This window comes from Hydractinia symbiolongicarpus, chromosome 10, assembly GCF_029227915.1.
Source record: "Hydractinia symbiolongicarpus strain clone_291-10 chromosome 10, HSymV2.1, whole genome shotgun sequence".
Lineage (NCBI taxonomy): Eukaryota > Metazoa > Cnidaria > Hydrozoa > Anthoathecata > Hydractiniidae > Hydractinia > Hydractinia symbiolongicarpus.
Genome location: NC_079884.1, coordinates 24,075,175 through 24,088,920, shown reverse-complemented (window position 1 = coordinate 24,088,920; position 13,746 = coordinate 24,075,175). Strand labels below are relative to the sequence as shown.

At 33.0% G+C, this 13,746-nt stretch overlaps 2 protein-coding genes across 2 annotated transcripts; one reads left to right on the top strand and one right to left on the bottom strand.

The window, feature by feature from the left end:
• Nucleotides 1-460: 460 nt before the first annotated feature.
• On the top strand, nt 461-9,272 carry LOC130662447 (abasic site processing protein HMCES-like). The gene is made up of 8 exons (XM_057461323.1): nt 461-751; nt 4,344-4,478; nt 5,367-5,588; nt 6,144-6,276; nt 6,923-7,000; nt 8,142-8,207; nt 8,768-8,874; nt 8,983-9,272. The coding sequence occupies exons 1-8, from the start codon at nt 732-734 to the stop codon at nt 9,107-9,109; spliced, it is 888 nt and encodes a 295-aa protein (XP_057317306.1). The 5' UTR covers nt 461-731; the 3' UTR covers nt 9,110-9,272.
• A 748-nt stretch (nt 9,273-10,020) lies between these two features.
• LOC130662448 (cilia- and flagella-associated protein 77-like) lies at nt 10,021-12,917 on the bottom strand. Its single transcript, XM_057461324.1, has 5 exons — nt 12,614-12,917; nt 11,849-11,948; nt 11,001-11,235; nt 10,335-10,551; nt 10,021-10,245 (listed from the first exon to the last, which is right to left on the bottom strand). Exons 1-5 carry the CDS (start codon nt 12,677-12,679, stop codon nt 10,117-10,119), a joined length of 747 nt encoding a protein of 248 aa, XP_057317307.1. The 5' UTR covers nt 12,680-12,917; the 3' UTR covers nt 10,021-10,116.
• Between the last annotated feature and the right edge of the window lie 829 nt (nt 12,918-13,746).

The window sequence follows — 13,746 nt, the reverse complement described above, 5'->3', positions numbered from 1 at the left end:
TCCACGGTAAGACAGTAAATATATGGGAGTCGCTAGTAATGCCTTTAGAGTGTTAAAACGGTTTAACAAACCTCTTGCCTGATACCAAAACTAACTTTTAAAAGCCTTGCACCTTACCTGATTTTGATTTTATACATACAAAACAAGATCTGGTGTATGTTCAGCTTCTAGATACTTAATGCCCTAATTTTCCTTCGGTTGTGGTGCATTGATCCATGTGAAGTTATTATGCGAGCAACATGTGTGCTTTTATTTACTGTAAGTTTCTTATTTCCTGGACAGTGAATTGACGTAGATTTCCACAGGCTTAAGACTAATTATTTTTAATTTCTCTTTCTTAGGTGATAAAAAACAAAACAAAATGCGCGAACATTTGTCATCAAATTAAACAGAGATGCAAAATTCCCGGGAGGTTGGTGTCCAGTGTAGGGGTGGATATTTCGGAGGTCCGTTATTCATAGTTTATGTTTCGTGATAGTTTTACACGACACCAAAACAAATCGCTTGAAGGCATGCCCGAAAAGATGGCTGAGCAATCATTCATTTTTGACAGATTTATAGCTTACTGCAACATTAAAGTGAATTTAACCTGAAATCAAACTGTCATCGTATAGTATTAAATCTTGATTTACCCTTTTTTTGCATAAAAGATTCTAAGCAGTTGATTTTTAGAGCAATTGTGTCTGACTGTATTTTTGTGTATCTCCACTAAAGAATTCACCAATCAAAAGATGTGTGGCCGAACAGCTTGGTATGTATAGATATGTTATCTCATGTCCATTTTTATTTTTGTTCAATTCTTAGTTGGGTCACTTTCTAGGTCACTTTCTAGCTAGCTAACCCTTTTAATCCCAAGCGCACTAAGTGATCTAGCTACAAATAAGTTGCAAATGTTTAGCCTACAAAGTTCCGTATGCACGTGCATCCTTACTACAGGCAATGAAGAAGGATCCCATAAGAAAAATTGACTATTTTCTTAAATTTATAGATATAAAGGAATAAATGTTCTTAAATGAACTGGAATTGTTATTTTTTTTATTCAAGACTTATAGAACGAACATAATAGGGCTGACTGGCTTATATACAATATTGTTATATTATTTCTCACTTATTATAAAACGCACATAATCAGTCAAATATTATTCCAGACTTATAGAACAAATATAATCCGAGCCAACCGCTTTTATATCATTCGTCATCACTTCTGACACAAGCAAATAGCCCTGGTGGCAAAGTTGTTGTTGTTCTCAAATAAAATGAAATTTCGTGGCAAATACTAAATTTTGGGATTCGCAAGCTTAATAACTTTTTACCAAACTTAATTCCCGCAAAAAGAATAGTTTAAGTTCCGTGAAATTTAGTTGCTTCAAGGTATATTATGTTGAAATATATTTACTACAAGAGTACTTTATACTAAGAATTACGTTTTAGGGGTGTTCTATCTTCCAGAGAATGTTTAATTAACAAAAGCTCGAAGAAAATGCCAATCACAGCATGCCTGGCCAGCCATTATATCAGCGTTCATAATCCGGTCACCACAACATAACCAGTGCAAAAATAATATAATCGGACCATGCGTACATAATCCGGCTGTCCCGGTTGTAAACAGGCCGTTTTCGCAATCTGGGCGGAACATGATTTTGAACCAACAGCCTTTTGGACATGACACTTAAAGGTTACCTCCTGCTAAAAATAAGTTGAGCTCGTATAAAAGATCTTTGAAAGTTGTCTAAAAAATCTTTTTATTTTTTTGAAAAATCTTTATCCATTCTCGAGATATTTGTCTTAAAAGTTGCGCTAATTATGCAAAATTATGATATTATGAACTAGCAAAGAAATAAAAGGATGTCTAGATAACTTTTAAAGATCTTTCATATGTGTAGTTGAACACATATGATTTTTCGCAGGAGGTAACCATTAAAATGCCATACCCCCACTGTGCAAAAAATGTCCTCATTGTTTACAGTGTCTGTTCTATAAGTAAGTTTTATTACTGTGAGAATGATAATATGGTATATACATCCTAGACTGGGACTCAGGACATCATTAGCCATCCAGTGTTGCCAGTAAAAAGAGAACCAAGGAAATTGAAATCACAGAATTAAGACGTTCACATAATAAGGACGGTATACGCTAGCTATAATGTTGTGTTCTGTGCAAAATCGACCCAGTTATTTGTGCCAAGATATAAGTGATAAAGCTATCAAAGTAGCAATAGAAAATTAAAGATGGTTTCCTAATTCTGAAATCGCAAATACATTATCTTTTTCTATTGCCATCTCTTCTCAGATCCAGGTTAACATGCTTCAAATATACTGAGCATTTTCAACAAAAATGATCAACATATTTTAATTCAGCATCAAAACTTATGGGAACATGAAAATTTAATTTATTTTAATTTAGTTTAGTTTATGAAAGTTTATACACTAAGTGCAACTGCCTCTATTAGTAACCAAACATTTGATGTTTTACAAAAAAATTGACCACATATATCAACTGCACTGAAAATTACTGTGGAAAGTTTATCATTTCTTGAACATGATGGTTTAGTAGGCCGTTATACAACCTATCAAAATTTGTTGCTTTCATCCTCAGCAAATTCACAGCAAGTGACCACAGCAAAAACTCAAAAGAATTTTCGGAATGCATCAGAGAAATAAAGATAGCAGACGACGAATGCATGGTATCATTTGATGTCACATCACTCTACACAAATGTTCTCATAAAAGACACCTTAAACATCATTAAAGACCTTATCGAAATGAGACAACAGCATTAGTCACATCAGACAGACGTCCAAAGGTTTGGAAAAGACTTGTTGAGGACGTATTCGCCATAATCAAAAGATCTCATCTAGAAGAGTTCCATGAACACATTAACGGCCTACATCGACAAATCAAATTCACTGTTGAGCTTGAACAAGATGGAAGTATCGCTTTCCTGGACACTTTGGTCAAACGCAAGAATGGTTCTATTTCAGTTTCAGTGTATCGTAAACCAACACACACTGACCAGTACCTTAACTTCAAATCAAACCATCAGAAATCTTGTAAAGAAAGTGTCATATCTTCATTACTGAATCGTGCCAACAGTGTAGTCAGTGACAAACAGGAGAGGAAAATAGAAATTCGACGTGTAAGAAATGCATTAATCGCAAATGGATACAGTCATAAAGTCATCACGCAAGTAGAAAATAAAATGAAGGGAAGATGCAACGGAGACAACAAGGAAACATCAGAGGAATTTATCGCATCAGCATTCCTACCATTCGTACCAGGTACCAGTGAGTTTTAAGGCAACACAAGATCAAATGCATTCTTACCTCTAAAGACACCCTAAGAAGCACTTTGTCTAAACCAAAAGACAAAATAAACCTGGAAGAACAAAGCAATGTTGTTTACGAAATCCCGTGTAAAGATTGTGATGCAGTGTATATAGGCGAAACAAAAAGAAAGTTTAAGCAACGAGTACAAGAACATATGCGCGCAGTGAGAAACGGAGATGTGAAGAAAAACGAAATTGCGGACCACAGCTGGAGCAGAAGTCATCAGTTTAATTGGGATGAGAAGAAAATCATTGACAGAGAATTCAGAACAACAGCCAGGAAGATTAAAGAAACCATCAACAGTGTAGAACGTAACAAACACATAAACAGCATCTCGTATCAACTTCCTGAGATTTGGTTACCAGCCCTACAGAAGAAGTAGTTACCTACATCCAGGTCCGAAAATGGTAATTACCGTAATTAACTGTAATTATCAGCTCGTTTCTGATTGGTTAATTTTTATGAATTTCGATCCTCTGCAATTATATAAATACATGCGCAACATCATTTTACTTTGCCCGATGATGGGAGAAGGATCTCCCGAAACGTCGCCTACTAAACCATCATGTTCAAGAAATGATAAACTTTCCACAGTAATATGAATACTGAACAGACAAACCGAAATAATATCTTCAATAATGCACTGAAAATGTTTCAGTGCAGTTGATATAGATGCAGTTGAATAATATGGTCAAACTCTTAATAAATCCTGTCCTTATATCATAATTGTATTTAAAATTTCCCATATATAATTTTTGCTGATAAATCCTCTTGTTTTCCCCAAAGGTTTTTTTGTTTCTTTTTTAAAATTTGATGATTATAATCACCATATCTGAGAATGGGATATTACCGAGCTTGTATACAGACTCAAATATTGTGTACATCATTAGAAGCGCTGTTCAACTTTCCTTGATTTAATTTGATGTAACTGCCTGTGGTACATATACATTTAAATACATAATGTGTGATGTGTTATACATAGGGTGTGAGTAACCTACTATTTTATATTTTTCTCTAGTACTCGTGCACCGGGAGAAATAGCTGATGCCTGTTCATACAGATCCAATGGTGGCAAAACTTCCAAACCACAATGGAAATCTGCTGGAGGAAACGCTTACAATCCATCATATAATAAAGGCCCCAAATCCTGCTCGTATGTTGTTTCTCATTTACATATATAATTTTAAAAAAAAAACACTTTTTAAAAGTTGCCTTTTGAGCAAAAACTAGTTAAACTCAAAAAGTTTAGAATATATCAAAACTGAAGAAACCAACTTTTATTTTGCCTGAAAAATTTCGTTAAATATTATAGAATAAGAATTATACTTTATGAAATAACCACAAGCTTTCACAGCCTCCATTACAGACCATTCAGAAATGGTGAGCAAAGGCGCTTGTTATCCAAGTAACACCAGACATTCCAGGGCCAGAAATCATCAAAAAATTAGATAGATTAAATGAGTGTTTTTAATTTTAAAACTGCAAATTTTCGGTAAATAAAATCATGTAAATTAAAAAATATATACTTAGTATATTTAAAAATTTCTGGTTGAAGAGCTATGTATATTTGTATACGGATATGCCAGAATATAATCTTTTAATAATATAATATATACACATTCCAGATCAAGCTTGTGTCAGAATTTTGTGAAAATCAATTTTTGCTGATCCGTTTTTGCAATTAAGAAGCATAGAAAGAAAAGTTTGTGGAATTTACTTTTTGCATTTGGAAGCTCTTGTATGAAGATTACAAAACTGATGTTGCTCACGAGGAAATGATAAGATTTTTCTCATTAAACTATCTTCTCTTTTACGATTAACCTTTGCAGAACATGTTGTTTTAAGAATTAATACCCACGGGCATCTATTCTGAACTCAAGAATAAGTAATTTCAGCCTCAGACTTTAAATCTGTTTCAAAATTTACAGCTAAGCCACATTTCTTTGGAACTTTCTCTGTTTTTAATGTAAATCACTAGAAAAGTCTCTGCGAAATGTGGTTCTTTTTCATATATCCTATAATAGTCTACACTTTTTTATAGCCCTATCCTTTTAAAGAATAAGTTTTTCTCATCTGAAAATGAAGATCTCTCAGAAAGGATTTTACTACCAATGCAATGGGGATTGGTTCCATCTTGGCACAAAGGAGATCCTAAGAAGTTTTCCTTCAATATGATCAACTGCAGATGTGATACATTAACGGAAAAGAAGTCATTCATGAATGCGCTTGAGAAAGGACAAAGATGCATTGTTCTAGCAGATGGGTAAATACCATGTTTTGACCTATTTTTATCAAATGAACACAACTATGAGTTAATTATGAACATATAAATTTGTTTGAATGAAGACTGGGAAAATCTGACTCGGTCAACTCGGTCATCACCATTCTAATTTTGAATAATTTCTACATATCGCTTCTTTTTAGTTTGTAAACAACAACATAATCATACTTATCGTATTACAAAAGTGCAATGAATCTACCTGCTTATGGAATTCAACCGGATTTACCTTGCTTCTAAGGATTGAACTAATTTGATAATAATATCCAAAGTGATTTATTTTTGAAATCTAAAAATATTGTATTTAGATTAGTCTACTACAATTTTTTTTCAAATACTACTTTTCGTACAGTGGAGCATCAAACAAACGAAAAAATAATCTTTAAAAACTTTGAGATCTGCAACTTCACTATACACTGAACCATGTGGTTTGAAATCATTAGAACCACCTGATTCATGTAAATGCATTGTGTCCCCTTTTTTGTGTGTTCTGACGCTTAATGTTATGAAGTTGCGGATGATATAGATGTTGTCCTTTAGATTTTATGAATGGAAAGTTAATGGAAAAGAAAAGCAACCTTATTATATCCAATTGAAAGGTTCTGATAAACTACCTGCTGAGTCGAAACCAATGTTATCAATGGCTGGTCTGTTTGATAAACAAATATCAGAGGTATGCAAATTGACGACTTATGTACTTCAACCCTAATTCTGGTTGTGATGTCCCCTTTTCCACCCCTTCCAATCCATTTTTTTACAGCTTTTATACTTCCTTTCATGTTTATCCATTTAAAAACCATTTTGCAAAAAAAATTTATACCTCTCAGAAGCTTATCGGTTATCATTTTAAACTAACCCTTCGAATAGTGAGAAACTCATATAGTTAAAATAACTTGCGTTATGTTATAACTTAGAGTGTCACATCTTTATTTCATCAGGGAATAATCATTTTGCAAACTGGACACAAAAATCGGACGAAAAATCTTTTTAAAGGATTTTATTATCATTTTATCATTTAAAATTTACCCAGAAGTTTTTGTTTTTTTTGTTTTTGCTGTTATTTTAAGAAAAATATACAGGGAACTGAAGTAAATATAGCTTTAGCAAACTATTTCTCACGAAGAATTCGATAACAGATTCGCAAGTGTTTCTTTTCTTAAATGATTTTTAAATTGACTGTTAATACGCATTATCAGTCTGAAAGTACGATAAAATTCTAATATGCATGTGCTCATAAAGTGTCAGCTTTTTTATTCGAATTTCTGACACTTAATGAGCCATGCTGACACATTAACTTTTTATTTTATTATTATGTCCAGGAAGGTGAGTTATACACATACACAGTGATAACAGTTGATGCGTCGTCCTCAGTACAATGGCTTCATCACAGGATGCCTGTAAGTTGCTTTAAAAAATTTGCTGCAAGTTTTTTTCATCTGTTGTTTTTTACACTTTTCTTATAAGAGCTTTAAACTGCAGGGTTTGGGACGTTCTTGATATTTAGCTTCTTAATTCCTCCAATTTAAAAAAAAAGTCAAGAAAAATCGGACCATTCTATCTTACGGAAAATGTTCGCGCATTGTGCTTTCATATAAGGGATCTGTAAATTTTACAGATCCCTTATATGAAAGCACAATGAAAGACCGAGAAAAAGGTAGTCACGAAATTCCACAAACGAACGAGTTTTGAAGACAAAGTTTTATCATGTCAAGAAGTCAGATATTAGTTAAAGGTTCATGTCTATATGCTTTATTCGTTAGTACCAGCGTTTTGTATGTGAGTTCATAGTTTGCTTTGAAATAAAACTTTTATTCGATGAGGCTTTACACATGCTTTAAAGTCGAAAATTTTCCAAAAAATTATTTTTTGCTTCATTCGCAAAAATAATTTTCGCGAAAATTTTTATTGGCTTGTAGGCGAAATTAATTTTGTAAAAAAAAATTACCTGAAGCTAATTATCATTTATTTTTGTAATTTCAAATTTATAAATCACCAAGTTTTAAAAAGGCATATTTTATTTAAGTAACGTAATGTTTTTAGGGTGTGTTCGCGAAAATCAATTGATTCGTGAAAATGTTGCCAGCAAGCTGCTGGGTGAGGTCACTTTGACTGTCGTGGCGGTTTTACACTTCACGAAAAATGTTCATGTAGCAAACAGTTTGACGCATGCGTAATGCAATTTAAAATAAATTTTTAAAAAAGAAAAATTAATATTTCCCTGGATGGTATATTAAATTTCCATAACGTGAAAAAGACATCCGGGCTGACGTTAAGAATTAAAGCATCTTTGGGCTAAATACTTGTTTCAGCGTTTAATGCTTTTACAGCAAATTTAAACAGAAGTCGAAAATTCGGAAAAATGTGTGAAGAAAAGTTTAATTACATTTTTTCACAGCAGGAAATCCGCAGTGTAAAATTTAAAACGCTATTTTGACAAAAATGGTATACACTTGAACTCTACCTGGGTTATTAACTTGCATTCTGTTTGCGCTGTGTTATAACCTCATAAATTTTAAATGATTTGTGTTCTGTATGTAGGCCATCTTGGATAGCGAAGACGATATATCACAATGGTTGAATGTTGATACCATACCATGGAAGAAGGTACTACCTTAACGGAATTAATATCCGCGAAAATTTAATTTCGCGATTTCCTGAATTGAAGTTTTGAAATTTTGTAGATTTCGCGAAAATTTGATGTCGCAAATAGATAGCTTCAACAAATTTCGCGGGAATTTATTTTTACAAATGGCCGAATATTATTACATAATTTGCATGATTAATGCTTTTATTGCAAAACAAGTTTACCACATTTCCTCAAATATTTAAAAGGCATTTCGTCCTTCATCAACATCAAAATCTCGTTCATATTTATCAGAGAAATTGTCATCTCTGTCATGACGTAAGAAAGGTTCTCAGGAAAAAAATCCAAAATTCGCGAAAATCAATCTTTGGGAATTTCGCGAATATAGCAAATCAAATAATTTCCACGGAAACTCACGAATATGAATTACCTTAAGGTAGCTAAATTGAAACTGCATTGAAAACAGAATCCAGAAACTTCTTAATCCTCTATTTTGACTTTTCATTTCCTTAAAGTATATTTCTTCTGTCTTTCTCCAGAAACAAAGATTCTTTAATAGAAGTTTTCTCTATTTTTGTAGGCTCTAGATTTATTAAAACCAAAAAATTGTTTGGAATGGTACCCAGTTTCCTCAGTTGTAAATAATGTTCGAAATAATACCGAAGACTGTGTCAAGAAAATCGATTTGTAAGTTACACTTTTACCTTGACCATTATGTGATATTATGGTAAACTTTTTATGCTGAAACTCGCTATAGTTGTCTATGATACTATTGATTTTTCTATCCGTTTGCAGAGTGAAGGAAGCAGCTAAAAAGGCTCGATCTGGGCAGCTGATGTCTGCATGGTTAAAGAAAGGAGAGAAAAGAAAAAGTAGCGAGGTTAATGAAGATGAAACTGAAAAGAAGAAACTAAGCAAGTGAAGAGCAAAATTAATAAGTAGAAAAAAAGAACAATTTGCTTCTGTTCTGTTGATAAAAAACACAAAGACACTAAATTGTCATGTATTTATATCTGTAATACATATTTTTGTTTTACTACCTTGTATATAATTTACACATTTTGTTAGCTATAAAAGATCTTTGATTCTTATTGAAAGTTAATTATTTTGGCGAAGATTAATTTTTGCAAATTTTGCGTATTTAATCAATATTCGTCAAAACTTTGTCTGTGCGAAAATCTCCGGAAAGCTCAATTCGCGAAAATGAATCTTTATAAAATTACTTAAATCTTATTAAAAATTAAATCTTTTTCGTTAAAATTGAAATCGCCAAACCTTAAAAACTAGTTTTCTTATTTATTCTTTTTTTGTAGTTGGTAAAAGTAATAGCCAACCACTGTGATCAAAGTTCAATTAAAAGCTACCTTTTCTCGATTGATAGGCCTAAAATTAGTGAATAAAAATTTCGACGCAACTGAGTCGCGAAAATTAATCTTTGCGAAATGTGTTTTAGGATCTCGCGACAATTATCATCTTAAGAAGGTACAGTTTTAATGTCAGATATTTTTGCAAGAAGAATTCTCGAAAATAAGTTCTTGCGAGATGTTCATTGGCTGATTCATGAAATTAATTCTGCCAAAAAAAAGTGTTTACTTTTCCCCAGTTCTAAATAATTATCTTTAAAAGGCATATCTTATTGCAAAGCATGTCATTACAACTTGTTTTCTTTTAAAAATATCAATTTTTCTCCAGTTTAGAGTAAAGGTGTATTTACGAAAATAAATTACCGCAAATTATCTGAATTTGATCGATGCGCTAAAATTTCTACCAATGAAAATTTGTGGAATTAAAGAATATGCTAAAATTAAATCAGGAGATATGACACTTCAGAGGTTTGCGAGCAACAAAATTACCATATTTGACGACTACAGAAAAATAGAAAATATTTACAAAATCAAGTATAAAATAGATGTATGCATAAATGAAGGTTCAACTCTTTGCACCTTCGTAAGTACCGTGACCGAATACCCCCGTTCTTGCTGTACAGTCGCTACTATGGTGTCTAAACGCTCGAGTGCGCGCATCTGCGCTACGAAATGTCTCTAGAGCTGGAAGAGCCTAAATATATATAAAAAAAGTATATCGCTACAAGTTACATCTAATTCAAAGCTCTACAGTAAGCCATTAGTTCCATCGTTTTTACTTACTTTATTTTGGAACCTCTTCATTTGCCACAACGGTGGAGGGTCTACAGGTGGAGAGTAACGTCTAAGCGTTGATGCACGCGTTTCGGAATATCCTTTAAAAGCTTTGTTGTGTCTTTCTTTCTCTTTTTTTCTACGTAATAATTCAGCTTGTCTAGTGTCTTCAAGCCACCCGTCTTGATATTTATGTTCGAGGAGGTCGAAAACTGGAGTAGAAGGTCTAGAAATAAGACATGCAGAAAATGTTCACCAGGGCTGTTGGAAAAGCTTTCATAGATCACGTTTTTGTTTATAAGTAGCAACCCACTAAGCGCTGAGGATGAAAGTTGGGTCAAAATAAATTGGGTATTAAATTGAAATAAGTGGATTTTTTATAATTTGCTTAGTTAAGGAGGAAGGATTTTCATCACAAAAGAGGTGATCGAGGGGACAGTATGTCCTACAGTTAGTGACAAAGATGTGATCAAAGAGACGATGATAGATACTGAAGGAAACTACCTCGATATTTTTAGATTTTGTTTATTTTCATGTAGTATATTAGTCCATGTGAACTGTGTTATCCATTCACTCAATTCAAATCTTTAAATTTTGTAGATAGGGGAGGGAGGAGGAGTGTTATATGGGCAGAGAAGAGTAGCCAGAGAAAAAAGATGTTATAAAATCACAAACTTTGTAGGCACTCCGTATACTCTAACCGACGGAGACTGTTTTGATTTTAATGTACTACGGTCTTTACAGCTTTTACTCTTCTCCACAAAATCATGAGTTGCTCTGTATTGAAAATGTTCATGCGCCGTCACTAGTCCAGTCTGAGTTGCAGCTTTATTCGTCGATATGAAATCTCTTTTTACAAGTCCCTTGTCTTTTGACGTTAGCGGTTTGAGTTTACTATGCCAACTAAATGCTAAACGAAATATGTTAAGTTTAGAAATAAAAGTATATAGCAACTTGGCTGTTACGTGTAAGGTCACCTGTAATCAACCTTTTTCGTACTAATTTTCACGCATTTCCGCTAAGAGTCTGTTAGTGCGCCAAAAATACATAAATTGCGTGCAAAACGTCAAACACATTTTTCTTATGTATTAACACTGATTGTGGAAAGCGTTTTAAACGGAGTTATATTTTGATTTAAACCTTGAAAATATTGTTTTTATTTCAGTGGTTGTAGGAAATAACGATAATAGGCGCAAAATAATTTTTTAAAAATTAATATGAGGAGAATTAGTAATACCCAGGTGCAGAGTAAGGGATCGGTTAAATTTTAAACGCTTTCACATGCGTGCTCTATAAGCGGCAGTTTAAATTGTTATAGTCTGTAAATTAAAATAAAATTAAAATTGGGCGTAAAAAAAAAACAAGTTCCACAAAAATCTGCAACCTTACAGTAGTGAACTTAAATATTGTAAAACGCCTTTGCAAATTGAAAAAAAGTTTTTTAAAATCAAAATGACGACTACATTGACCATAAAAATACAGTTCTTCAATGATTTAATAAATCAATAATATTAAGTACATACTATCTGCAGCTCCAAAAACTTTTCCTTGACTTGTTTTCCCATATGTAAAATTCTTGGGTGGCAAAGTGAAACCACGTTTTAAAGGTCGTCCAATTTCTGCCTATGTGAAAGAAAAATTCCTGGCAATAATAACAATGTGGTACAACCAAAACTTGTGAAATTTTTACAATGTAAGAGTCTTTTTAATTTGTGATTTGTGTTATCGTATCTTGGATTTAAACAAAGGTCAAGCATGAGTTATTCTATTTATCGGAGAAAAGAGAAAAGAAAGAGAAAAGAGAAAAGCGTTAAATATCAATGTTTATTCAGTAGCTGCATAAGCCTCCCTCAAATCTTAAATCATTTCTCAAATCATTTCTAGCAATTGAAATGGTTGTTCATATGTATACATAATGGATGTACAACATGAAGTATCATTTAGAGGTCCAAAGCATTAAAGAACTGCTCTAGTGTCTAGAAACTATAAGAAAATAAAGTGGATGTATTTTTATCCTGGCGGGTTACCATCCTGATGTTCCGATCTTTATATGTCATGAAAGAGGCATGGACAATGCTAAAGACAAAACCCAATATTAATAGAGGAAACATTCCAATGTGATCTGCTCTATAAATCAGTTAATAATTTTAAAAAATATTAAACCATTAGCCAGTATAATCAGCATACCAAGAACTATAGAAGGGGACAGTTTGGAAAATTAAACCCCTCAACCTATTGACTATTGTCTGATTTCTAGCTACAGAAACAGAAACATTACAACGCTATACCTTTAACAACAATGGATTATTGGTTTCCCTCAAAGCTCCAGGAATAATTTGAGTTGCTGTTGTCATTTTCTCTTACCTAAAAGTTGGAAACAACTTTGTAATTCTTATATCAAAATCTTGGTAATCATATAAAAGCTTTAAGGCACACACACGTAAGGAGCGCGTAAGTTATATAATTTTTTTGAAGCTGGCTACATTTTCTAAAGTTTAACCAAAAATTCTGGCCAGAAATGTTAAAACATGGGGCAACAAACATAGTTAAAAGGTTAAAAACACAATGTAAGAAAGAAAGTTCGAAAAGAAGACGAAAACACATCTCGTCGTGCTTCTCTATTAATACTGATTTAAGCTGGAAGTCTCAGATCAATGATACTGTTGCCAAGCTCAAGAGGGCCAATGGAGCTTTAGCTAAACTTCGTCACTTTGTGCCTTTAAATGTTCTTATTCTAGTTTACTATGCCATTTTTCATTCACACTTGCAATATTGTAATCAAATTTGGGGTCAGCCAAACAGTCTTGATGTTAATCGTATTACTGTTTTGCAAAATTTTGCTATTAGACTCATGTCTTTTGAATCTCGAAGAGCATCATCCAGTCACCTGTATGGTAATCTTGAGCTCCTCAAATTCTCTGATATTGTCAAATGTCACAATATTCTATTTTTACATAAACTATTTCATGAAAAATTGCCTGCTTCTATCCTTAATACATTTGCGGTTGACTTCACCCATGCTCAAGGCACTCGGGCAGAGAAAATTGGTTTGATCAATCTCCCTACCTTTAATACTATTTCTTTTGGTAAAAACTCAATTAGATTTAATGCCATTAATTCCTGGAATAAATTGCAGTCTTTAATGACTAGAAAATTTGTCTCCCTTGATTATTTTAATCTTAGAAGTGATCTGAAAAAGTACTTTGTTTCCTCTTACTAATCCTTCCTGAATTGTCAGACTTGACAATTTGTTTCCCGCATGGTTGTTTATCATTTGACCCACTTTTATGTGTGTGTTGTTTTGTGCGTCTCGTATCGTTTACTGTAATTGTCCAAGGGTGGCCATACCCTTTGCCTTAGCTTTATGCTATTAGGTATGGTCTCCCTTCAATAGCATTATATATTTTAATTTTGTTACCCT